This window comes from Salmo trutta, chromosome 11 (assembly GCF_901001165.1).
Source record: "Salmo trutta chromosome 11, fSalTru1.1, whole genome shotgun sequence".
Taxonomy (NCBI): Eukaryota; Metazoa; Chordata; class Actinopteri; order Salmoniformes; family Salmonidae; genus Salmo; species Salmo trutta.
In genome coordinates, this window is record NC_042967.1 from 18,612,129 (window position 1) to 18,633,202 (window position 21,074).

At 42.3% G+C, this 21,074-nt stretch overlaps 1 protein-coding gene and 1 long non-coding RNA gene across 2 annotated transcripts; both read right to left on the reverse strand.

Annotated features, from left to right (window-relative positions):
• Positions 1-13,293: 13,293 nt before the first annotated feature.
• Positions 13,294-14,864, reverse strand: LOC115202009 (CD209 antigen-like protein E). Its single transcript, XM_029765869.1, has 6 exons — positions 14,609-14,864; positions 14,371-14,472; positions 14,100-14,261; positions 13,838-13,980; positions 13,609-13,709; positions 13,294-13,435 (listed from the first exon to the last, which is right to left on the reverse strand). The coding sequence occupies exons 1-6, from the start codon at positions 14,793-14,795 to the stop codon at positions 13,294-13,296; spliced, it is 837 nt and encodes a 278-aa protein (XP_029621729.1). The 5' UTR covers positions 14,796-14,864.
• Positions 14,865-19,731: 4,867 nt separating this feature from the next.
• On the reverse strand, positions 19,732-20,748 carry LOC115202387 (uncharacterized). Its single transcript, XR_003879958.1, has 3 exons — positions 20,701-20,748; positions 20,058-20,173; positions 19,732-19,910 (listed from the first exon to the last, which is right to left on the reverse strand). It is a non-coding gene; the product is annotated as an uncharacterized LOC115202387 (long non-coding RNA).
• Positions 20,749-21,074: the final 326 nt, after the last annotated feature.

Sequence of the window (21,074 nt, forward strand, 5' to 3'; positions counted from 1 at the left end):
CCAGGCTGAAATAATCCATGCTATCTTCTCTCTGGGATGTCTGTTTTTGTGTGCATGGGCCTGGAGAGAGGACTTTGGTGTGTGTGTGTGTGTGTGTGTGTGTGTGTGTGCACGCGTGCTCTTGCGTAAACAAGTTCGGCTGGACACGAATAAAATTGATTTTATCATCCGAGTATGTTATTATTGTACTTACACACTAACCAACATTGTATGACATAGCATTTAACACTTCTTTAAGCACAATGCAGTTAAGGTCCTGTTCTGAGAGCTGAACATGCATCCAAGGCACGTCTTCTACATGGGTTTGGGCAAAGCTTTGTGGCAACAGCTGGCCTCTATTTGTGTTAACTGGCTCTCACAGGAGCATGCAGACACACGCACCTGGGCAAGAGAGTGGTGAGCAGACGTACACTGCACGCACTGACTCACTCACAGACACACACACACACACGCACACACACGCACACACACACACACACACACACACACACACACACACACACACACACACACACACACACACACACACACACACACACACACACACACACACTGTACACATGTACAGACAGCTTGTTGCCCTTAGACCAACTAAAGCAGGGTTTATAGGCTAGTGGTTATGACGCTGCTCAGTGGATACATTAGTGTGGTCGTGATCGTCAGATTGCATCCTAACTCAACCATGTAGGGACAAACTCTGTTACACAAACATACACTGATACACATGTGAATATGAGCTGGGGAGCAGTCTACACACACACACACACACACACACACACACACACACTCACACACACACACACACACACACACACACACACACACACACACACACACACACACACACACACACACAAAGCTATTGGCAATATTTGACTTCATTGGCATCCAACCCTGGACTCCATCTCTGGAGACGGACTGACTGTTTGTTTTCAAAGGTCAACTGATTCACAAAGAACACCCTGTCTCAGTCTCAGAACCTAAAGCAGAGCAGAGTTACACATGCAGGAGACAAACTCTGTTTTATAGAGGCCCATCTGAAAGAGAAAATGTACAGTGAAGGGCTGAAAGGGTGCTTCGAGGGGTTGTGGGTTACATGGTCTGTTACACATTACAGTATAAGGTCCTGTGTGGCTCAGCATCTGCAGGGCTGTGGGTTCGACCCCCTCAGGGATGAAATGCACTTAAAAGTCTATTCAGTCACTGTCAGGTAAGACGCTTTGGATAAAAGTGAAAAGGAAATGGTGAAACACTAAACATGAGGGTTGTACAAGCCCTCAAAAATGCAGATTCTGGCGTGGGACTGATAGGGTTAAAGGTCTCTGCATTCACTGTCCTGGAAGTCACTTTGATAAAAGCATACCCTCCTTGGTTTACAGTACATATGGGGCTTTCTGCTGAACCATCCCATTCATCTTGTAGCAGCATGTCTCAATGGATGTCGACGAATCCGTATGAATCCGTAATCATTAGTCCAAAACGTTTTGCAACGGAAATAGTTTACTCCAAACAGAAAATGTTTTGCAACGAAAAAAGATTTTCTATTGGACTAATTTATCGAGGTCCCTCCCTGTTTGGTTCTGTTTCGTACTGTTTGTCTCTGTTTGGTTCCTAGTGAACACACCCCTGTTGTCTCCTCCTGTAGTTTATTGGCTGTAGTGTCTGGGGCCAGAGTGGGACTTGGTGATGACGAGAGCTCCCTGGATGAAACAACACTGACACCGGCTGTGCTGGCATTGGTCGCCTCCAGCAGACGGCCAGGAAAGGACTGTTTTCCTAGGATACGGTTGCCACAGCAGCATCAGCAGGAAATACTGGAGACAGAGAGTCAGGGGGAGAGGGGAGGGGCCGCAGGCTGCATGTTGCTTGTGACGGTGGCAGCTGGCTGATGGTATACACGTTTGTCAATAATAAACAGGTGCCCCCACTCACCTCACTTTAGACATAGAGCTAGATTTTATAGAATGGTATGAATGGTTCCACTCGTGAATTGTGCCTGTTCAGCTTTCCAACGATAGAACAGAAATCTAAATAATTTGGGCTGTGAGACTATGTGAGGAATTCTAGCCCTTCACTGAAGCATGTTCAACAGGTATAAGTGTCTGATTGTGCCCTAGTTCATGGCAAGAGGGGGAAAGTGGATAAGATGAACTCAGACAAATGTTTCTCTAGCCTTGAGGTCTCCTGGTCCTGGTTTTCTTTCTTTCTTTCACTGTCTTTCTTTCTTTCTTTCTCAGGAAACGGATCTGCCTTCCAACCCACACAGGAAGCGGACAGGTCAGGAAAACTTAGCAAGACACTAGAGAGGGAGAGGTTACAGACAGAGGTCCCAATAGCTCTGTTGGATAAACCAGGCTGTGTAGTGTTAAAACACCGGGGTGTGTAGTGTTAAAACACCGGGGTTGTAGTGTTAAAACACCAGGGTCTGTAGTGTTACAACACCAGGGTCTGTAGTGTTACAACACCAGGGTTGTAGGTTTGACTCCACATAGGTCACATATTATAGATACATCATTGTCTGTCTGTTTGGGAGAAAAAAGTATTTGCAACAGTGGGCCAGGAGTTCAATTTGCTGACCACCTGACCAGAAGAACTCTGTGCTGTCATTATAATAATGGGGTCCTGGAGTTTTTGCTGGTCAGGATGGATGGAAGGAGAGATAGTAAGAGAGAGAGAGAACGAGAGAGAGAGGAGGAATAACCGCCTGTCACCGGTTGTCCTTTTGCTGAGTGTAACAGACAAAAGAGTCACCGTAGTGGTACAGGGTGCAGCGTTACCATGACACAGCCTGGCTGTAGAGGGCGACAGAGACACAAACTGTTCCTTCATAAAATCACCTCTTCGCAGAGAGATCGTCACTATGAATTGTCAGCAGGTGGCGCCAAAAGTATTTCATTCCCTCGAGGCCCATCAAGGATAATGAGTCTCTTCCTGCTTCACCTGCAGTGCAGAAGAGAAAGTAGGATACGTGTCAGACCTGGGTTGAAATATATAGGAGTATTAGAATATTAGAATATTTGTATTTGAAAATACATGCCAATACTAGACTACCAATACTAAACTACATGCTAAATGCATTGCAGAAAAGTTATTGTGCAACAGGGGGATCAAATTAAGATCCTACACCTGTGTACAGCACTATCCCCGACACACCCACCACCCCATCCCTCTACTTGACCCTAACATATCCTACACCTGTATACAGCACTATCCCCAACACACCCACCACCCCATCCCTCTCCTTGACCTTAGCAGATCCTACACCTGTATACAGCACTATCCCCAACACACCCACCACCCCATCCCTCTACTTGACCCTAACATATCCTAAACCTGTATACAGCACTATCCCCAACACATCCACCACTCCATCCCTCTACTTGACCCTAACATATCCCACACCTGTATACAGCACTATCCCCAACACACCCACCACTCCATCCCTCTACTTGACCCTAACATATCCTAAACCTGTATACAGCACTGTCTCCAACACATCCACCACCCCATCCCTCTACTTGACCCTAACAGATCCCACACCTGTATACAGCACTATCCCCAACACACCCACCACTCCATCCCTCTACTTGACCCTAACATATCCTAAACCTGTAGACAGCACTGTCTCCAACACATCCACCACCCCATCCCTCTACTTGGCCCTATCATAAGCTACATCAGGCCGTCGGCCTGGGAGGATGGAACACCTTCTCTCAAAACCCCCTGTAGATCTTCTGCACTAAAATCTCTCCCACTGCTTCCGCTACCACACAGTATCATCTGGGATTTCCGCTCCATCAGCGCAGTTCAATTAATGACCATGACAATAAATGCAAGAAATCTAAAACATATCCTCTCTGGATCTCTGTCTTCAGTCCTACTCACTGGGGGGCTCCCAGTTGAATCACTCACCCTTGGGCTATCATATACTTTCCTCACTGCCTCAGCATAGGAAACCTTCTGCAAAACACCAAATAGCTGACATAACCTAACCTGACAGGTAAGAACTCTCTATTAAAGCTCAACAAGACATACTGGGTATTCTCAGTCTCAGTCACCAGGTCTACTTCTCACCAACTGAGGATGTAAAAAACACCAGAAATATTGTTTTTCAGATCTTCACTCAACGCCACCCCACTGATCACTCCTTTGAGAGGCACCCTGCTCCGTAGAACAAAGCACACCACAGGTCGAGCCATGAGATGTGTGATGTGGAGCACCCTCTACCTCTGGGTGGAGGATGCACACAACATCTAAACAATTCTACTTCTCGAAAATGTGACATATGTAACAGTTCCCAATTTGTTTTATGCCCAGCTTGATGCAACATATGGGTTGGCCAAAGAGCAGAGATCCACTTTTTCTCTAAATCTCATCCATACCCGTCCAAAATCATCTCTGGTATGATCAGGGTCAAGGCTGGAAGTCTTTACTATACATGCCGCTGCAGTCACTTCATCCTGGCTGGGCTTCATTTCAGAGCAAACATTACTGGCTACCGACTCCACCTTGAATTTCTAAACAGAGCTAGCAGAATGACCCTCAAAAGAGCAAATAGATTTGTTTTTAAATTGACTTGACTTGTATGCAGCAGACAAAGGTTTTTGCTTAGTGACATTACCTCGGTTTCGCATCATCGCACTTCCACAATGCCTTGTGGAACATAACTAGCCTATTGGTAGACAGGAAGCCACAATCAGGAAATAAGTAGGAATTGTATTAATATGCTCATACAAACATGTAAACGAGTGTGTTTGCGTGTGTTTGGTATTATAACAGCACAATGAAACATTGTTAAATGTATTCTGTTGAGTCTACTGTGCTAACTTCATGTTGTGTCTGATAATGTGTGAAACATAACTACTGGGATACAGGAAGCCACAATCAGGAAATAAGTAGGACTTTTATTAATATGCTAATACAAACAAATACAACATGAGTGTGCATGTGGGTTTGAGAGAGAGAGAGAGAGATAGACAGAGAGACAGAGAGACAGAGACAGAGAGAGCGAGAGAGCGAGAGAGAGAGAGAGAGAGAGAGAGAGAGAATGAAGGAGGAAGTTGTGTGCACTGTAGTCTGCTGTATGTGTTACAGTATGTTGTCATGGTGATGTTAAAACACTTTCTCACAAATCCAGTGAAGATTCTCCGCACATGACAAGTCATTCCATGCATTCGGAAGGCTCTGATCTGTGCGTATCTCAACACAGTCCTCCTCACCATTTCTTGCTTTGCCACCACCATTATCAGGCTGTGGATCATACCAGTACTTACAGGGTTAAAAACAGTCAGATATCATGGTTAATACCAGTACCTACAGGGTTAAAAACAGTCAGATATCATGGTTAATACCAGTATATACAGGGTTAAAAACAGTCAGATGTCATGGCTAATACCAGTACCTACAGGGTTAAAAACAGTCAGATATCATGGCTAATACCAGTACCTACAGGGTTAAAAACTGTCAGATATCATGGTTAATACCAGTACCTACAGGGTTAAAAACAGTCAGATATCATGGTTAATACCAGTACCTACAGGGTTAAAAACAGTCAGATATCATGGTTAATACCAGTACCTACAGGGTTAACAACAATCAGACATCACAGTTAGAACATCACAACCCTACATAATATACAGACATGTTTCATAGTTAACTTTGTTGACTGCTGCCATCAATGACAATAGCCTGAATAGAAAAAGGTTGAAAGGAGCCTTATTGACAGATTAGTTATCATCTCTCACCTTGTGGTCAGTGGGGTGTCGTCCACCCATTTCCAGGTCCCCTCATTAACAGAGTCAGTCAGACCAATCCAGACTCTCTTCTTGAATTTGAAGTGAAATGTCTGTTTTTGAGAAAGATAAAAACATATTCATGTGTTTGATCATATCTACCCGTCTCTCTGTCTCTCTCTCTCTCTCTCTCACCTGTTCCATATTGCTGTTTATGATCACCAGGTCTGCTCCTCTCTTCACACAGTCCTCTCTGCTCTTCTTCCAGGTTTTAGTCTCAGTAGACCAACTTGATTCAAACTTCTGCCAGCCTTCAGGACAGGTTTGTTATAAAAGATGAAAACATTAATTTCCTTCAACTTATCACCCTGGATACTTAATGAAAGAATACAGACACACTATAAAGTTTGTGGGATGAATGATAATGTATTAGTGTAGGTTTACTCACTGCAATTGGTAAGCCTCCCGCTTAGAAAATCTCTCTCAGTCTGTAGCTGGTCTCTCTCTTTAGTCAGGTTGTTGTTACTGGTCTGTAGCTGGTCTCTCTCTTTAGTCAGTGTGTTGTTACTGGTCTGTAGCTGGTCTCTCTCTTTAGTCAGGTTGTTGTAGCTGGTCTGTAGCTGGTCTCTCTCTTTAGTCAGGTTTTTGTATCTGGTCTCTGAGTTATTTGAGACGTTATCTTCAACAATAAAGAAGAAGTTGCTCACTAAAATATATCACATCAGAACTAGCTGGTTACTCTATTCAGTAAGGGTGTTGTAGCTGGCATTTCTTTTTTTCTTTTCTATATATATTTTTTACACCTTTTTCTCCCCAATTTCGTGGTTTCAAATTGATAGTTAGTCTTGTCTCATCGCTGCAACTCCCGTACGGACTCGGGAGAGGCAACGGTTGAAAGCCGTGCTTCCTCCAAAACACAACCCAACCAAGCCGAACTGCTTCTTGACACAACGCCCACTTAACCCGGAAGCCAGCTGCACCAATGTGTCAGAGGAAACACCGTACATTTGGCGACCGTGTCAGTGTGCACTGCGCCCGGCCCGCCACAGGAGTCACTAGTGAGGGACAAGGATATCCCTTCCGGCCATACCCTCCCCTAACCCGGACGACGCTGGGCCAATTGCGCGCCACCCCATGGGTCTCCCGGTCGCAGCCGGCTGAGACAGACCCTGGACTCAAACCCAGAATCTCTAGTGGCACAGCTAGCACTGTGAGGCAGTGCTTTAGACCACTGAGGGAGGCCGTAGCTGGCCTTTCTGCACATGTGTCGTGGTGCTGATCTCACTGTCCCTCATTGCGTTCTGCACTGATGTAGATATCCACAATCCTCTCTTCCATCTCAACTCTGTCAAACCTTATTGGTCATATCTGGCTCGGTATAGACGGACTCAGACATCTACAACAACGCTTTCTTACTAAAGCTACGGTGCCATAAAGCAGGGTTTCCCAAACTCAGTCCTGGGGCCCCCTGGGTGCACGTTTTAGTTTTTGCCCTAGCACTAAACAGTTGATTCAAATAACAGGACCGAATTTGGGAAACCCTGCCTTAAAGTACACAAGACAATTTCACTGGTTCAGGAGAGTATCTCTGCCCAGTGTCTGAGTCCGAAGATGACTGCTTTTGACCCTGTTGTAGGTGGTGGGGGTTATCCACAGAGCACAGGAAGTATCAAATATCAAAAGAGGAAGATAGCAGCAGCAGCAGCAACAACAACATTTACATGGATTTGTGGAACAGTAACATGTCATGAATGGTTATAGTTGGGACACCTTCTTCTTTTCACCTTTTTATCTGATTCCTGAATAACTTCCTGGTCTTCTGGGGGAAGTTCCACCCACATACACCAGACACACCCACCCTCTTATATGGTCTCTTAATACTCTATATCACTGATTAACATATTGGATGTATACAGCTTAATAATGTCTCTGGATGATTTAATAAAAAATATCTAATTGCCATACCTGGGTTTAAAAACTATTTATTATCTGTAAAATACTTTGAGCATTCGGGACTATTCTACTGGATTACATTAAGTCAGACAAGTTCAACCAAGCACAGTTAAAGTATTTGGGTTGTATTTATTAGGCGCAAAAAAGAAGAAAACAAACTGAAACAAGGAGGGACTAACTGTACCTGTCCAATAAGAATAACATGTTTTCATTTGTGGTTGTTAAATATTTTGCTATGGTGTTCCCTAATGAATACGTGGCCCAGGTCTGCTAATAACCACCAACCACTGACAGACAGACAGACAGACAGACAGACAGACAGACAGACAGACAGACAGACAGACAGACAGACAGACAGACAGACAGACAGACAGACAGACAGACAGACAGACAGACAGACAGACAGACAGACAGACAGACAGACAGACAGACAGACAGACAGACAGACAGACAGACAGACAGACAGACAGACAGGAAGCTGTTATTAAAGGATGGCAGTGGTATGGCAAAATATGATTTGGCACAGCAACGCATGCTGAAATCAACTGAAATTACAATACAATAGGTGTTCCAGCAGTAACTTCTCTAAACTTACAGTGTCCCAAATCGAACCCCATTTCCTATATATTGATGGACCCTGGTCAAAATTAGTGCACTATACAGGGAATATGGTGCCATTTGAGACATACCCTTAATGTCATTATTCACATTCTATGTAGGTCTTATGCACTGCATCTGTCCTAAAAACACAGGCCACTATTCATCCATGGATATAAGGTCACCACAAGTACAACAGGACATCTATAAAGGAAAAGGCTTCATTTTAACCTTCAAGAACATCATTTTATTTAATCATAAAACATTTATAATCTGTTCAGTTTCTGAATTAGTACAAATTAGGTGAAGGTTAGGGTCAAGGTAAGGGTCAGTTTGAGGTTTTGTCTATAATCTGCTTGTCAATGTGATGCTGGTCAGAAAAGTCCCTCATGTTGGGTATATTACCTATTTTAATAAGTGTTTGTCTCTGATAAGAGAATTATCTAATAAAGGTAAATGAATCAATAATCCATTATGAATGAATAGTTATGTAGCATGGATAATAAACTGTAAGTCAATGTACTGAACGTTAGTCCCACCAAGTCTAGACATGGGTGTGTGAGATACCGGGAGTAGCCTTCAAGGTTCTCATAATCTATGGGGAAAGGAACAGGCAGTGCTGGAACAGTGGTAGGAGGTCAAGGAAGAGATACTGTTCACCTACTGTCTGTGCGTATGTGTGTGCATAGGTTATCTACTTTTGGGTGTGGATGTGTGTGTGTAAGCGGAGAGAGAGGATAAAATTAACATCTTTGTTATTTGGACGTCAGAACGTTCTCTGAATAAACCGTATGAAACTTTTGCAGAAAAGTGAGTCATTGCCTAATTATTAACCCAGTGTCTTACAAACCCTGGGGATTAGTCAAGGCTTATTGATTGTTAATTATTCATTAGGATAGAAAATTATTTTGACAGTCTCCCTGTCGCGAGAATTTTCTATCCCAATGATAATAAATAACAATCAATAAGCTTTGACCAATCCCCAAGGTTTGTAAGACACTGGGTTGATAATAATTAGTCAAAGACTCAGCTTCTGCAAAAGGTCTGTACAGTTTATTCAGAGAATGTTCTGAAGTCCGTAATACAAAGACATTCATTTTATAGTTCACTCCTTAATTACGCACATACAGCCACACAAACAGTAGGTGGGTTGTATCCCTCCCCAGAGTTCTCACCACTGTTTATCACTACCCAGCACTGTCCGTTCCATTCCCCCGAGATTAGAGGAACCTTGAGAAGTACTCCCTGTCCTATCATAAGTTTCTCAGAGTTCTAGCCAGGTCGGGTAATTGTTCTCGGTATTTTCTTAGACACACAAATAGACACACATTTATCTCCCTCCCAGTCCAACCTAGTTGGACTTATGTTTAGTGCTTTAATTATTCCTTATACATGCTACATAAACTATAATCCCTAATAGTTAGGTTTCAGGGTAGAATTATTTAATCATTATCTTTAAACATATACATTATTTTATCACTCCCCCTACTGGCTGTTTTCTACAGGCTCAGTTTCTTCCTTCAATTACTGTGACCTTGAAACATAGAGATAGATAGTGGACTCATCTTTATATCTGTGCTTTTTGTGCATTTGTGACAGTATGGGCAGTTCCATTGAGGCTACAACCCATAGGAAAACCCATCCAGATGACAACTTTGACTACTTTAAAATGGTAGAAGGATGGTGGATGCCCAGATTTTGTTCTCGGTGGAGAAGAAGTAGAAACTGGAATCAAGGTATCTCCATTCCTCTTGACAATGCTGCTCTGTTGAAAAGCAGAGGTTATCACATTGTTCTTGGAAGGTTATTTATGATCCAACCCTTCATTCTGTTGTTGTTACTGCAAATAGGAAGTTAAAAACAAGATATGATTTTAAATGTGACTCACCACCTGGATTTGGTCTTATGTAGCAACATTTGAAATTGTGTCTTTTACATTGGATAAAAGTATAGACTCAGAGCACCCTTGACGCTCTGGCCGATGATATGTTTACCTCTGGATAACATGAAAACAGCCTAACCAGCTCTTCTGGTAACAATTTCATCATGCTTTTTTGCAGACGTTTACTGACACTGGCCATATTCAACGGTTGTTGTACACACGTCACGTAACGTTAGCTAACGAGCCAGCCAGCTAACGTTAGCTAGTTAAACAACAATTAACACAGTGCCAACAACGCCACAGTGCTGAGAGCTAACCAACCAGGTTCAACGTTAGCTAGCTAACATTAGGCTCTAACTGGAAAAGCAACCGGCTCTGAAATACGAATAATAACAAAAGCTAGAGAGCCAGCCAGCTAACGTTATCTATCTAGCTAACAGTACACTTTAGCTAAGTTATGTGGCTAGTTAGCTAGGTTAACAATGTCTCCCTGTCAGGAATGCCATGCCATGGTTGCCCTTAGTTTGAAGATGTAATCCGGAGACAGGTGTTTTCTCCGTCTCTTTAGCTATCATACTCTAATTCCACTGATTTCAAAACTTGATCCACCAGAAAGTGGAGAGCACCACTTATGCAGCTCCAGTATACAATACCATTTTTTTTAAAGCTTGACAGGATTACCAAGAGACTGACCAGCTCAAAGTCCAATACGAACTCATCACTCGGCATGTCCAGCCCACTTATTAGCTCAGCCAATCATGGCTATTGGGAAGGTTGTTGGCTCTTTCTGTGGACCAGCAAGGTTTGTAATTTAACAGTTTTATTTGTTTTAACAGATGCCATACAAGTTTGTTATTATGGCACATGAAAGTTCACAAGTTAGAGAAGGCATTTCTGCCAAAAAACTCATTTTGATAAAAAAAAACAATTTTACGTTCAAACGGCTCACCTGTGAAGTCGTGACTTGCGACATACGCCTAGTTTCCTGAATCGGGTCACAAATGTACACAAAAATGATGAACACCTGCTCTTTCCATGACATAGATTGACCAGGTGATTCCAGGTGGAAGCTATGATCTGGAATCACCTGGTCAATCTGTGTCATGGAAAGAACAGGTGTTCATAATTTTTTGGATGAATCAGGGCAGATGAAGGGGAGGAGACAGGTTAAATAAGATTTATTAAGCTTTGAGACAATTGAGAAATGGATTGTGTATATGTGCCGTTCAGAGTTTGACTAGGTAATAAAAAAGATTGAAGTACCTTTGAATGGGGTATGGTAGTAGGTGCCAGGCTCACCGGTTTGTGTCAAGAACTGCAAAGCAGCTGGGTTTTTTCACGCTAAACAGTTTCCTGTGTGTATCAAGAAGGGTCCACCACCCAAATGACATCCAGCCAACTTGACACAACTGTGGCAATTATTGGAGTCAACATGGGCCCGCATTCCTGTAGAACGCTTTCGACATCTTGTAGAGTCCGAATTGAGGCTATTCTGAGGGCAAAAGTGCGGGGGGTGCAACTCAGTATTAGGAAGGTGTCCTTAATGTTTTGTATACTTCCAGAATTGTTTTTAACTTGTACCAGGCTACCTTCAGAAGAGGCTTGTGGGAATTCTAGAGCAAAGCAACCAACATGTACGCTTTCGTGAGAGTCACCTTTCCAAAGAGGAGTAGACCGAACCGTTCGGACGCTACTGACGTTTATGTGAGAGGACCGATTTTCAGGATGTCTCATGGTCTGACAAACACAGCTGTAGCTCTGCCACCTTCCACTGCAGATACGACATCGGCGGAAGCAGTGGATTGAGAAGCATCCGATGTAAAACTCATATCTTGTTAACTTCCTCTTTGTGGTGAAAACGCCAGAGTGAAGGGTTGGATCATAAATAACCTTCCAAAAACACAAAAAATAGGAAGAAAGATGTCAGGGAAAAGAATGAATAAGGGATGGAGAGGACGTTATACACAACTGTCTGGTCTATAGGCCTGCGTCCCATGTAGTGCACAATATAGAAAATACGGTGCCATTAAGAACACATATCAAGTCTCCTTCTTATTGGTTGATAGAGCCTTGAAACATCCTGTCACCTGCTGTGGGCCATAGACATAGAACAGAGAGGGAGAAGGTGGAGACCCGATTAGACACAGTGTATGAGTGTTTGGGTATGTAGCAGGCAGGTCTACTGGTGCATGGTGTTGCCGTTGGTCACCTACACTTTGTCCCTTGTACAGCGAAGGTTGTGAGTCTTCCTCACCTTTCATTAGCATTGTGTGTGTGTGTGTGTGTGTGTGTGTGTGTGTGTGTGTGTGTGTGTGTGTGTGTGTGTGTGTGTGTGTGTGTGTGTGTGTGTGTGTGCCCTCTCAGTACTTTTCTGCCCTCTGTGTGTGTCCAGGTCACACTGTTTTAAGTATCCAATCACATTCAATCATGAAGCTGGTAAAGAACATTGTTCCATTATTTATTAATATGTGACTTTGTTATTATTATTATTAAAGCAATAAGCATAGGTTAATAATTGGTCCCACTTTTTTTAAATTAAGCATAAGCCTATGACAAATCACATGACATGTTTCTAATAAAACTAATGAAGAATCATTTTCCAGAGTACAGTATGTCTACATTCTCTCCTCTAATTCTAAACACAACAATTATTTGTCTTCTTCTTCCTCCTCTGTCTCTTTCTGACACTAAGGCTCTATCTCAATTAGTCTTTCCTAGATTCCTCTCCTCCTATCTCCTTTCCTCCTTTCAATCCTATTAGAGAAGGTCCATGGTCACTCCCCTAGGATTCTATTCTCCTATGTGTTTTGAGACGGAGTCTGTAATACCACTATTTCACCTCTATGGTGAGTTCATCTCTCACTTTAACCACTAGGTGGAACCATCACCTAACAATTCAGGACCTTATCCAACCATTAACATGAGAGAGAGCGAGAGAGAGAGAGAGAGAGAGAGAGAGAGAATTATATATATATAGAGAGAATTATATATATATATATAGAGAGAGAATTATAGAGAGAGAGAGAGAGAGAGACTTATAGAGAGAGAGAGAATTATAGAGAGAGAGAGCGAGGAAGAGAGAGCGAGAGAGCGAGAGAGAGGGAGAGAGTGTGTTACTGTGGGTTGTTGTTACATCACTTTCTCACAGATCCAGTTATGATATTTGTGACATTTGTCATCATTCCATGTCTGTACAGGGTCATCTTCTCCATAGTATATCTCAACACAGTCCTCCTGCCCAATATCATCAGGCTGTCCTGCCCCCCAGTACCTAAACAACACAGAGATCAATACAGTCAGACAATGTGGGACAAAAATCCTCCTCAGTTATATACATGGTCCTATGTTTTAAAGACACATTCTGTAAGATGATCACACCATTATCAAGAATGCAATATATCGTTGTTGTTTTTTATCACAAGGCAAAATGGTAAAGTCTCTCACCCTGTGGTCAGTGATGTGCCATCCACCCACGTCCAGGTCCCCTCAGTAACAGAGTCAGTCAGACCAATCCAGGCTCTCAGGTGGAGGTTGAAGAGAAATGTCTGTTGTTGAGAAATATAAAAAACTTGAACTTTTAATATATTTTTTAAATACTGCACATATTAGTGTACTGACGAAAAGTATGCTTGCTCCACCTCTCTCTCTCTCTCTCTCGCTCTCTCTCTCTCACCTGTTCCTCTCTGCTGTTAATGACCACCAGGTCTGCTCCTCTCTCCAGACAGTCCTGTCTGCTCTTCTCCCAGGTTTTCTTCTCAGTAGAGAGGAAGTAGTACCTGGAGTCAAAGTATCTCCATCCCTCCTGACATTGCTGCTCTGTTGAAGAGCAAAGTTGAACATATTGAGAAACTTAGCCAGTATCTTTAAACTCATAAACCCATTGACATATAATTACTGTTGATTTTACTTCTAATTTATCACAGTTTATATCTCACCAATCACAAAAAGCTTAGCCTGAATATGGCCTTTCTCTTCAGTCAGGTTGTTGTATCTGGTCTGTAACTGGTCTCTCTCTGCAGTTGTGTTGGTCTTATAAAGGGAAAAACTCTGTGACAAGTTGTTCCTTTCATCCTCAGAATTTTTGATGACTCTGTTATCTACAAAGTATAAACACATAGTTACTAGCTAAAACACCAGGTAAACAGGCCTAGTAGCCAGCAGTTCTTACAACTTGGTGAAAAGCAATGAAAATGTACACAAACTCACAGTGGACAGACAGGCCTATGATCCCAGCCAGTAGGAGAACACACAGCAGCCCCAGACACACTGCAGCAACTAGAAAGGGTCTCTTCCCTGAGCTATCAGGCTCTGTGGACACATACAGCATACTTTAAAAAAAAATTGTGACTGTGTGTGTGTGTGTGTGTGTGTGTGTGTGTGTGTGTGTGTGTGTGTGTGTGTGTGTGTGTGTGTGTGTGTGTGTGTGTGTGTGTGTGTGTGTTACCTGAGTGCTGGTCTCCTGGTCCATTATTAGGAGCAGTGTCTGCTGTCTCTTCTCTCTTGGTGCTGGTCTCACCGTCTCTCAGTGTGTCTGCACTGACGTAGATATCCACAATCCTCTCCTCCATCTCACCTCTGTCAAACTTGACCTTCTTGGTCATATCTGGCTCAGTATAGATGGCCTCAGACATCTCCAATAACTTACTGTGTTTTCTGTCTGTACTCAGGTTCTGGTACTATCGTTGCCTCTCTGTCTGTGTCTGTTTCTGTCTCTGAGTCTGTGAATAACTGTTTATGATGTCATCCACAGAATAAAAGGTACACGTAGAAAGAGGAAGATAATGAAAGTGTAACATGGTGGTTGAGGTTGGGACATTTTCTGCTCCTGGTCATCTTTATTGCTTTATAGGAGAAACTGTACAAACTCATGTTGTGTCTAATGTAAACCTCATGTTGTGTCTAATGTAAACCTCATGTTGTGTCTAATGAAATAACCTCATGTTGTGTCTGCTGTACTGACCTCATGTTGTGTCTAATGTCCTGACCTCATGTTGTGTCTAATGTCCTGACCTCATGTTGTGTCTGCTGTACTGACCTCATGTTGTGTCTAATGTACTGACCTCATGTTGTGTCTAATGTCCTGACCTCATGTTGTGTCTACTGTACTGACCTCATGTTGTGTCTACTGTACTGACCTCGTGTTGTGTCTAATGTACTGACCTCATGTTGTGTCTGCTGTACTGACCTCATGTTGTGTCTAATGTCCTGACCTCATGTTGTGCCTAATGTACTGACCTCATGTTGTGTCCGCTGTACTGACCTCATGTTGTGTCTAATGTACTGACCTCATGTTGTGTCTAATGTCCTGACCTCATGTTGTGTCTACTGTACTGACCTCATGTTGTGTCTAATGTACTGACCTCATGTTGTGTCTAATGTACTGACCTTGTGTTGTGTCTAATGTACTGACCTCGTGTTGTGTCTAATGTACTGACCTCATGTTGTGTCTAATGTCCTGACCTCATGTTGTGTCTAATGTCCTGACCTCATGTTGTGTCTAATGTACTGACCTCATGTTGTGTCTAATGTACTGACCTCATGTTGTGTCTAATGTACTGACCTCATGTTGTGTCTAATGTCCTGACCTCATGTTGTGTCTAATGTCCTGACCTCATGTTGTGTCTAATGTACTGACCTCATGTTGTGTCTAATGTCCTGACCTCATGTTGTGTCTAATGTACTGACCTCATGTTGTGTCTACTGTACTGACCTCATGTTGTGTCTAATGTACTGACTTCATGTTGTCTCTAATGTACTGACCTCATGTTGTGTCTACTGTACTGACCTCATGTTGTGTCTACTATACTGACCTCATGTTGTGTCTACTGTACTGACCTCATGTTGTGTCTAATGTACTGACCTCATGTTGTGTCTAATGTACTGACCTCATGTTGTGTCTACTGTACTGACCTCATGTTGTGTCTACTGTACTGACCTCATGTTGTGTCTAATGTACTGACCTCATGTTGTGTCTAATGTACTGACCTCATGTTGAGTCTGCTGTACTGACTTCATGTTGTTTCTGATGATGTGTGAAACATACAGTAACTGGTCCACAGGAAGCTACAATCAGGAAGTAAGTAGGAAACGTTTTCATATGCAAATAGAAACCATGTAATGTGTGTGTGTCTATAACAGTATAGCTTCTGTCCCTCTCCTCGCCCCTGCTTGGGCTTGAACCAGGGACCCTCTGCACACATCAACAACTGCCTCCCACAAAGCATCGTTACCCATCATTCCACAAAAGCCACGGCCCTTGCAGAGCAAGGGGAACAACTACTTCAAGGTCTCAGAGCGAGTGACGTCACCAATTGAAACGCTATTAGCGCACACCCCGCTAAATAGCTAGCCATTTCACATCGGTTACATGTCCATGTGTCCAACCATCTCCAGGTCTCGTCTTCATCTATGTCAGTCCTGGCCGATCCAGGCTCTCTTGTTAAGGTTGAAGAGAAATGTCTGTTTTTGTGAAAGATGTAGTTAACTACAATGGTCTATATGTGTAAAATAAAATACACTACTGACCAAGGAATGTTAGATCAGAACTTTATCCCCCTCTCTGTCTCTCACACCTGTTCCTGTTCTCTGTTAATGATCAGCAGAGGCCTCATTTATCAACCGCGTGTAGACAAATCTGTGAGTAAACCATGAGTGGGATCATTTCCACGCAAAGTCAGATTTATATGATCGTTTGCTTGAATTTACACACAGACATGACCATTTGCAAGAATAGTGAGTTCCAAGTGGTGGAATAAGAGCACTGCTTTTCAAGAATGGAAAAAATATATGTTGAAAATGTGTGAAATTGTGAGTAATAGTTTAAAAAAAAACGATTTAATTGTATTTACATTGTGAATTAATGCAACATATCTTGACAGGCTATATATAATTTGATCACATCAGAGCATTTGTTATGATAATAATCAATATAATGTACAGTAATTTGTTAAATTAGAGGCACGTGTTGCGAAACCATTGTAGAAATACTATAAAAGACTGCCATAATGGAAATCAAATTAGAGATGCCTGATCCTGCTCTGTTAGAAGGTTTGGTACACGCTGCGTTTCGCGGAGACCAATGGGACTTACAGAAAGTACAGATTTGATCATCTGATATCGTTTCCCAAAACCAATCGTATAGGATCTTTTCGAGGATTTAAGACCTACCTAAGAAAGGCAAAAACATGCCATTCTGGTGCACATTAAGTGCCAATCTGCTTCAAGTTTTTGGCAACGGGCACTTTTGGCAACGGGAGCTTGACGATCGGCACCTTACATCCTTCAACGAGTCAATATTTTGGATGCAATCATTAGCAAAACTAACTGTAACATACCACTTCCAAACACAATCACACAACAGGTTTAAATCAAAAGGGGTTTCTTTCCCATCAATGGATTCCCAAATACAAACAGAACAATAGACGGCACCCACATCCCCATCACCATGCCAAAACCAGTTCAACTATGTGAACAGAAAAGGCTTCCACTCTTAAAGTGCAGGTGATAGGTTATATGATAACAAAAACACTGCTGAATGTGGTTTCAAGGTGGCCCGTTGGAACCATGACTCATCCATTCTGTAGAACAGCAATGTTGGTCTATACACCTACAGGAAGGAGCTGTTGAGGATGGATGGCTTATTGGTGAGTGTTGACTACACATTTCAAGTAAATGTGCCATTGCTAAAGCAACTTGAATTGTCCTAATGGTCCTCTCTTTGTGGCTATGTTTTTATTTTTACTGGTCAAACCACAACTGAGTGAGACAAATAAAACCTGTTGGTTGTACTCAATCTCTGACACTAGCATCTGTATTGCAAGATTATTTTGGTTGCGATTCTTTTGGTTGCGGTTTGTAGGCTATTACATGGTACGGTGTTGTATATTCCCACGGGCTTTACAGGACGATTTTGACCATATCTAGTTAATTAGGGGCATTCAAAATCCATATAGCCAAACTCCTGTATGAGCACAAAGGCTCTCTTCACTCAGGTTCTTGCAACTGGTCTGGAGCTGGTCTCTCTCTTCAGTCAGGCTGTTATAACTGGTCTGTAGCTGGTCTCTCTCTGCAGTCAGGTTGTCTTAGCTTGTCTGTAGTTGGTCTGTTCCTTAGTAAGGGTGTTGCAAATGTCATGTAGATGGTGTTTCTGCAGATGTGTTGTGGTGCTGATCTCACCATCTCTCAGGGTGTCTGCTCTGATGTAGATATCCACAATCCTCTCCTCCATCTCAACCTCTGTCAAACCTTATTGGTCATATCTGGCTTGGTATAGATGGACACAGACATTTTCAACAATTTTATTGACTAAAGCTACAGTGTCTTAAAGCAGGGTTTCACAAACTCGGTCCTGGGGCCCCAATTGGTGAACATTTTGTTTTTTGCCCTACACTACACAGCTGATTCAAATAACCAACTCATCATCAAGCTTTGATGATTTGAATCAGCTGTGTAGTGCTTTGATAAAAAACGAAACGTTCACCCAGGGAAGGACCCCCAGTACAAAGTGTCTGAGTCTGAAGCTGACTGCTTTTGACCCTGTTGTAGATGGGGATTTGTGGAACATTTACATTACATTTACGTCATTTAGCAGACGCTCTTATCCAGAGCGACTTACAAATTGGTGCATTCACCTTAAAGTGATAAGCATAGCTTAATAATTGGTCCCATATGACATGTTTCTAATACAAATAATGAAGAAGCATTTTACAGAGTACAGTATGACTACATACTCTCCTTTAAATCTAAACACAACAATTATTCATCTTATTTTTTGTCTCTTCCTCATTCACTTAATTTTCTTCTTCTTCCTCCTCTATGTCTCTCTCTGACACTAAGGCTCTATCTCAATTAACCTTTCATAGATTCCTCACTTCTCCTATCTCATCTCCTCCTTCTCAACCCAATTAGAGGAGAAGGTCCAAGGTCCCTCCCCTAAGATTGTATTCTCCAATGTGTTTTGAGAAGGAGGCGAAGAGAGAGGATGTGAGGAGGAATTGAGTAAGGGTGCATTAAAAAAGAGCCCGTAGGCAAGTCTGTAATACAACTATTTCACCTCTTTGGTGTGTTCATCTCTCACTTTAACCAATAGGTGTAATCATCACTTAACCCTTCAGTACTGTATCCAACCATCAACATAAAAACTACTAAAGAAAGAGAGCGAGAGAGACATTGTTACAGTAGGTTGTTGTTACACCACTTTCTCACAGATCCAGTTATGATTTGTCCCACATTTGTCTTCATTCCATGTCTTTACAGGGTCACCTTCTCCATAGTATATCTCAACACAGTCCTCCTGCCCTCTATCATCAGGCTGTCCTCCCCTCCAGTACCTAAACAACACAGAGATCAATACAGTCAGACACTGTGGTAAAAACATCCTCCTCAATTATACACGTAGTCCTATGTTTTTACAGTTTTAAAGAAACACTCTGTAAGATGATCATACCATTATCAAGAATGGGCCATCAACACATTTAGTTTACATTTTCATATGTAAATATTACCTGGTTTCCATAATACATCTATAGTTCTCATTGAATGACATTCATGAGTCGAAACATACATTTTTATGAACATGATTGGAAGCAAAATATCTTTGTTGTTTTTTATCTCCATATCACCTGGTAAAATAGTCAAATCTCTCACCCTGTGGTCAGTGATGTGCCATCCACCCACTTCCAGGTCCCCTCAGTAACAGAGTCAGTCAGACCAATCCAGGCTCTCATGTGGAGGTTGAAGACAAATGTCTGTTGTCGAGAAAGATAAAGATTATGTCACAATTGATACATTTATAAAATATTGCACACATATTAGTGTACTGATGAAAAGTATACTTGCTCCACCTCTCTCTCTCTCTCTCTCTCTCTCTCTCTCTCTCTGCTGTTTATGACCACCAGGTCTGTTCCTCTCTCCAGACAGTCCTGTCTGCTCTCCTCCCAGGTTTTCTTCTCAGTAGAGAGGAAGTACAAACTGGAGTCAAAGTATCTCCATCCCTCCTGACATTGCTGCTCTGTTGAAGAGCAAATGTGAACACATTGAGAAACTTAGCCAGTATCTATATTCTCACAAAACCCATTGATATATAGTTATTGTTGATTTTACTTCTAATTTATTAGAGTTTATATCTCAAAAAGCTTTGCCTGAATATGGCCTTTCTCTATGGTCAGGTTGTTGTATCTGGTCTGTAGCTGGTCTCTCTCTTTAGTTGTGTTTGTCTTATAAAGGGAAAAACTGTGACAAGAGGTTCCTTTTATCCTCAGCATCTTTGATGGCTCAGTTATCTACAAAATATAAACATAAGGTTACTAGCTAAACACCAGGTAAACAGGCCGAGTAACCTGTACTTCTTACAATTAGGTGATAAGCAATGAACTTGGACACACACTCACAGTAGACAGACAGGCATACGATCCCAGCCAGTAGAACACACAGCAGCCCCAAAAACACTTCAGCAGCTAGGAAGGGTCTCTTCCCTGAGCTATCAGGCTCTGTGGACACATACAACATACTGTTATTTTTTGTGAGTGTGTGCTTTACCTGAGTGCTGGTCTCCTGGTCCATTATTAGGAGCAGTGTCTGCTCTCTTCTCTCTTGGTGCTGGTCTCACCGTCTCTCAGGGTGTCTGCACTGACGTAGATATCCACAATCCTCTCCTCCATCTCACCTCTGTCAAACTTGACCTTCTTGTTCATATCTGGCTCAGCATAGATGACCTTTTGCATCTTTAACAATGCCTGGGTCTTTCTTTCTATGTAGGTCTACTGCAGGGGCGAAAAGCTGATATCAACTTTGGAGGGGACAATTATGTTGTAATATGTTAAATGTATATTGAGGAACCATAATTGCTACAACTGGATAATTGATAGGTACAGTAGTTAACTGAAGGGTTGTCCCAACTTTTAAATCATTAT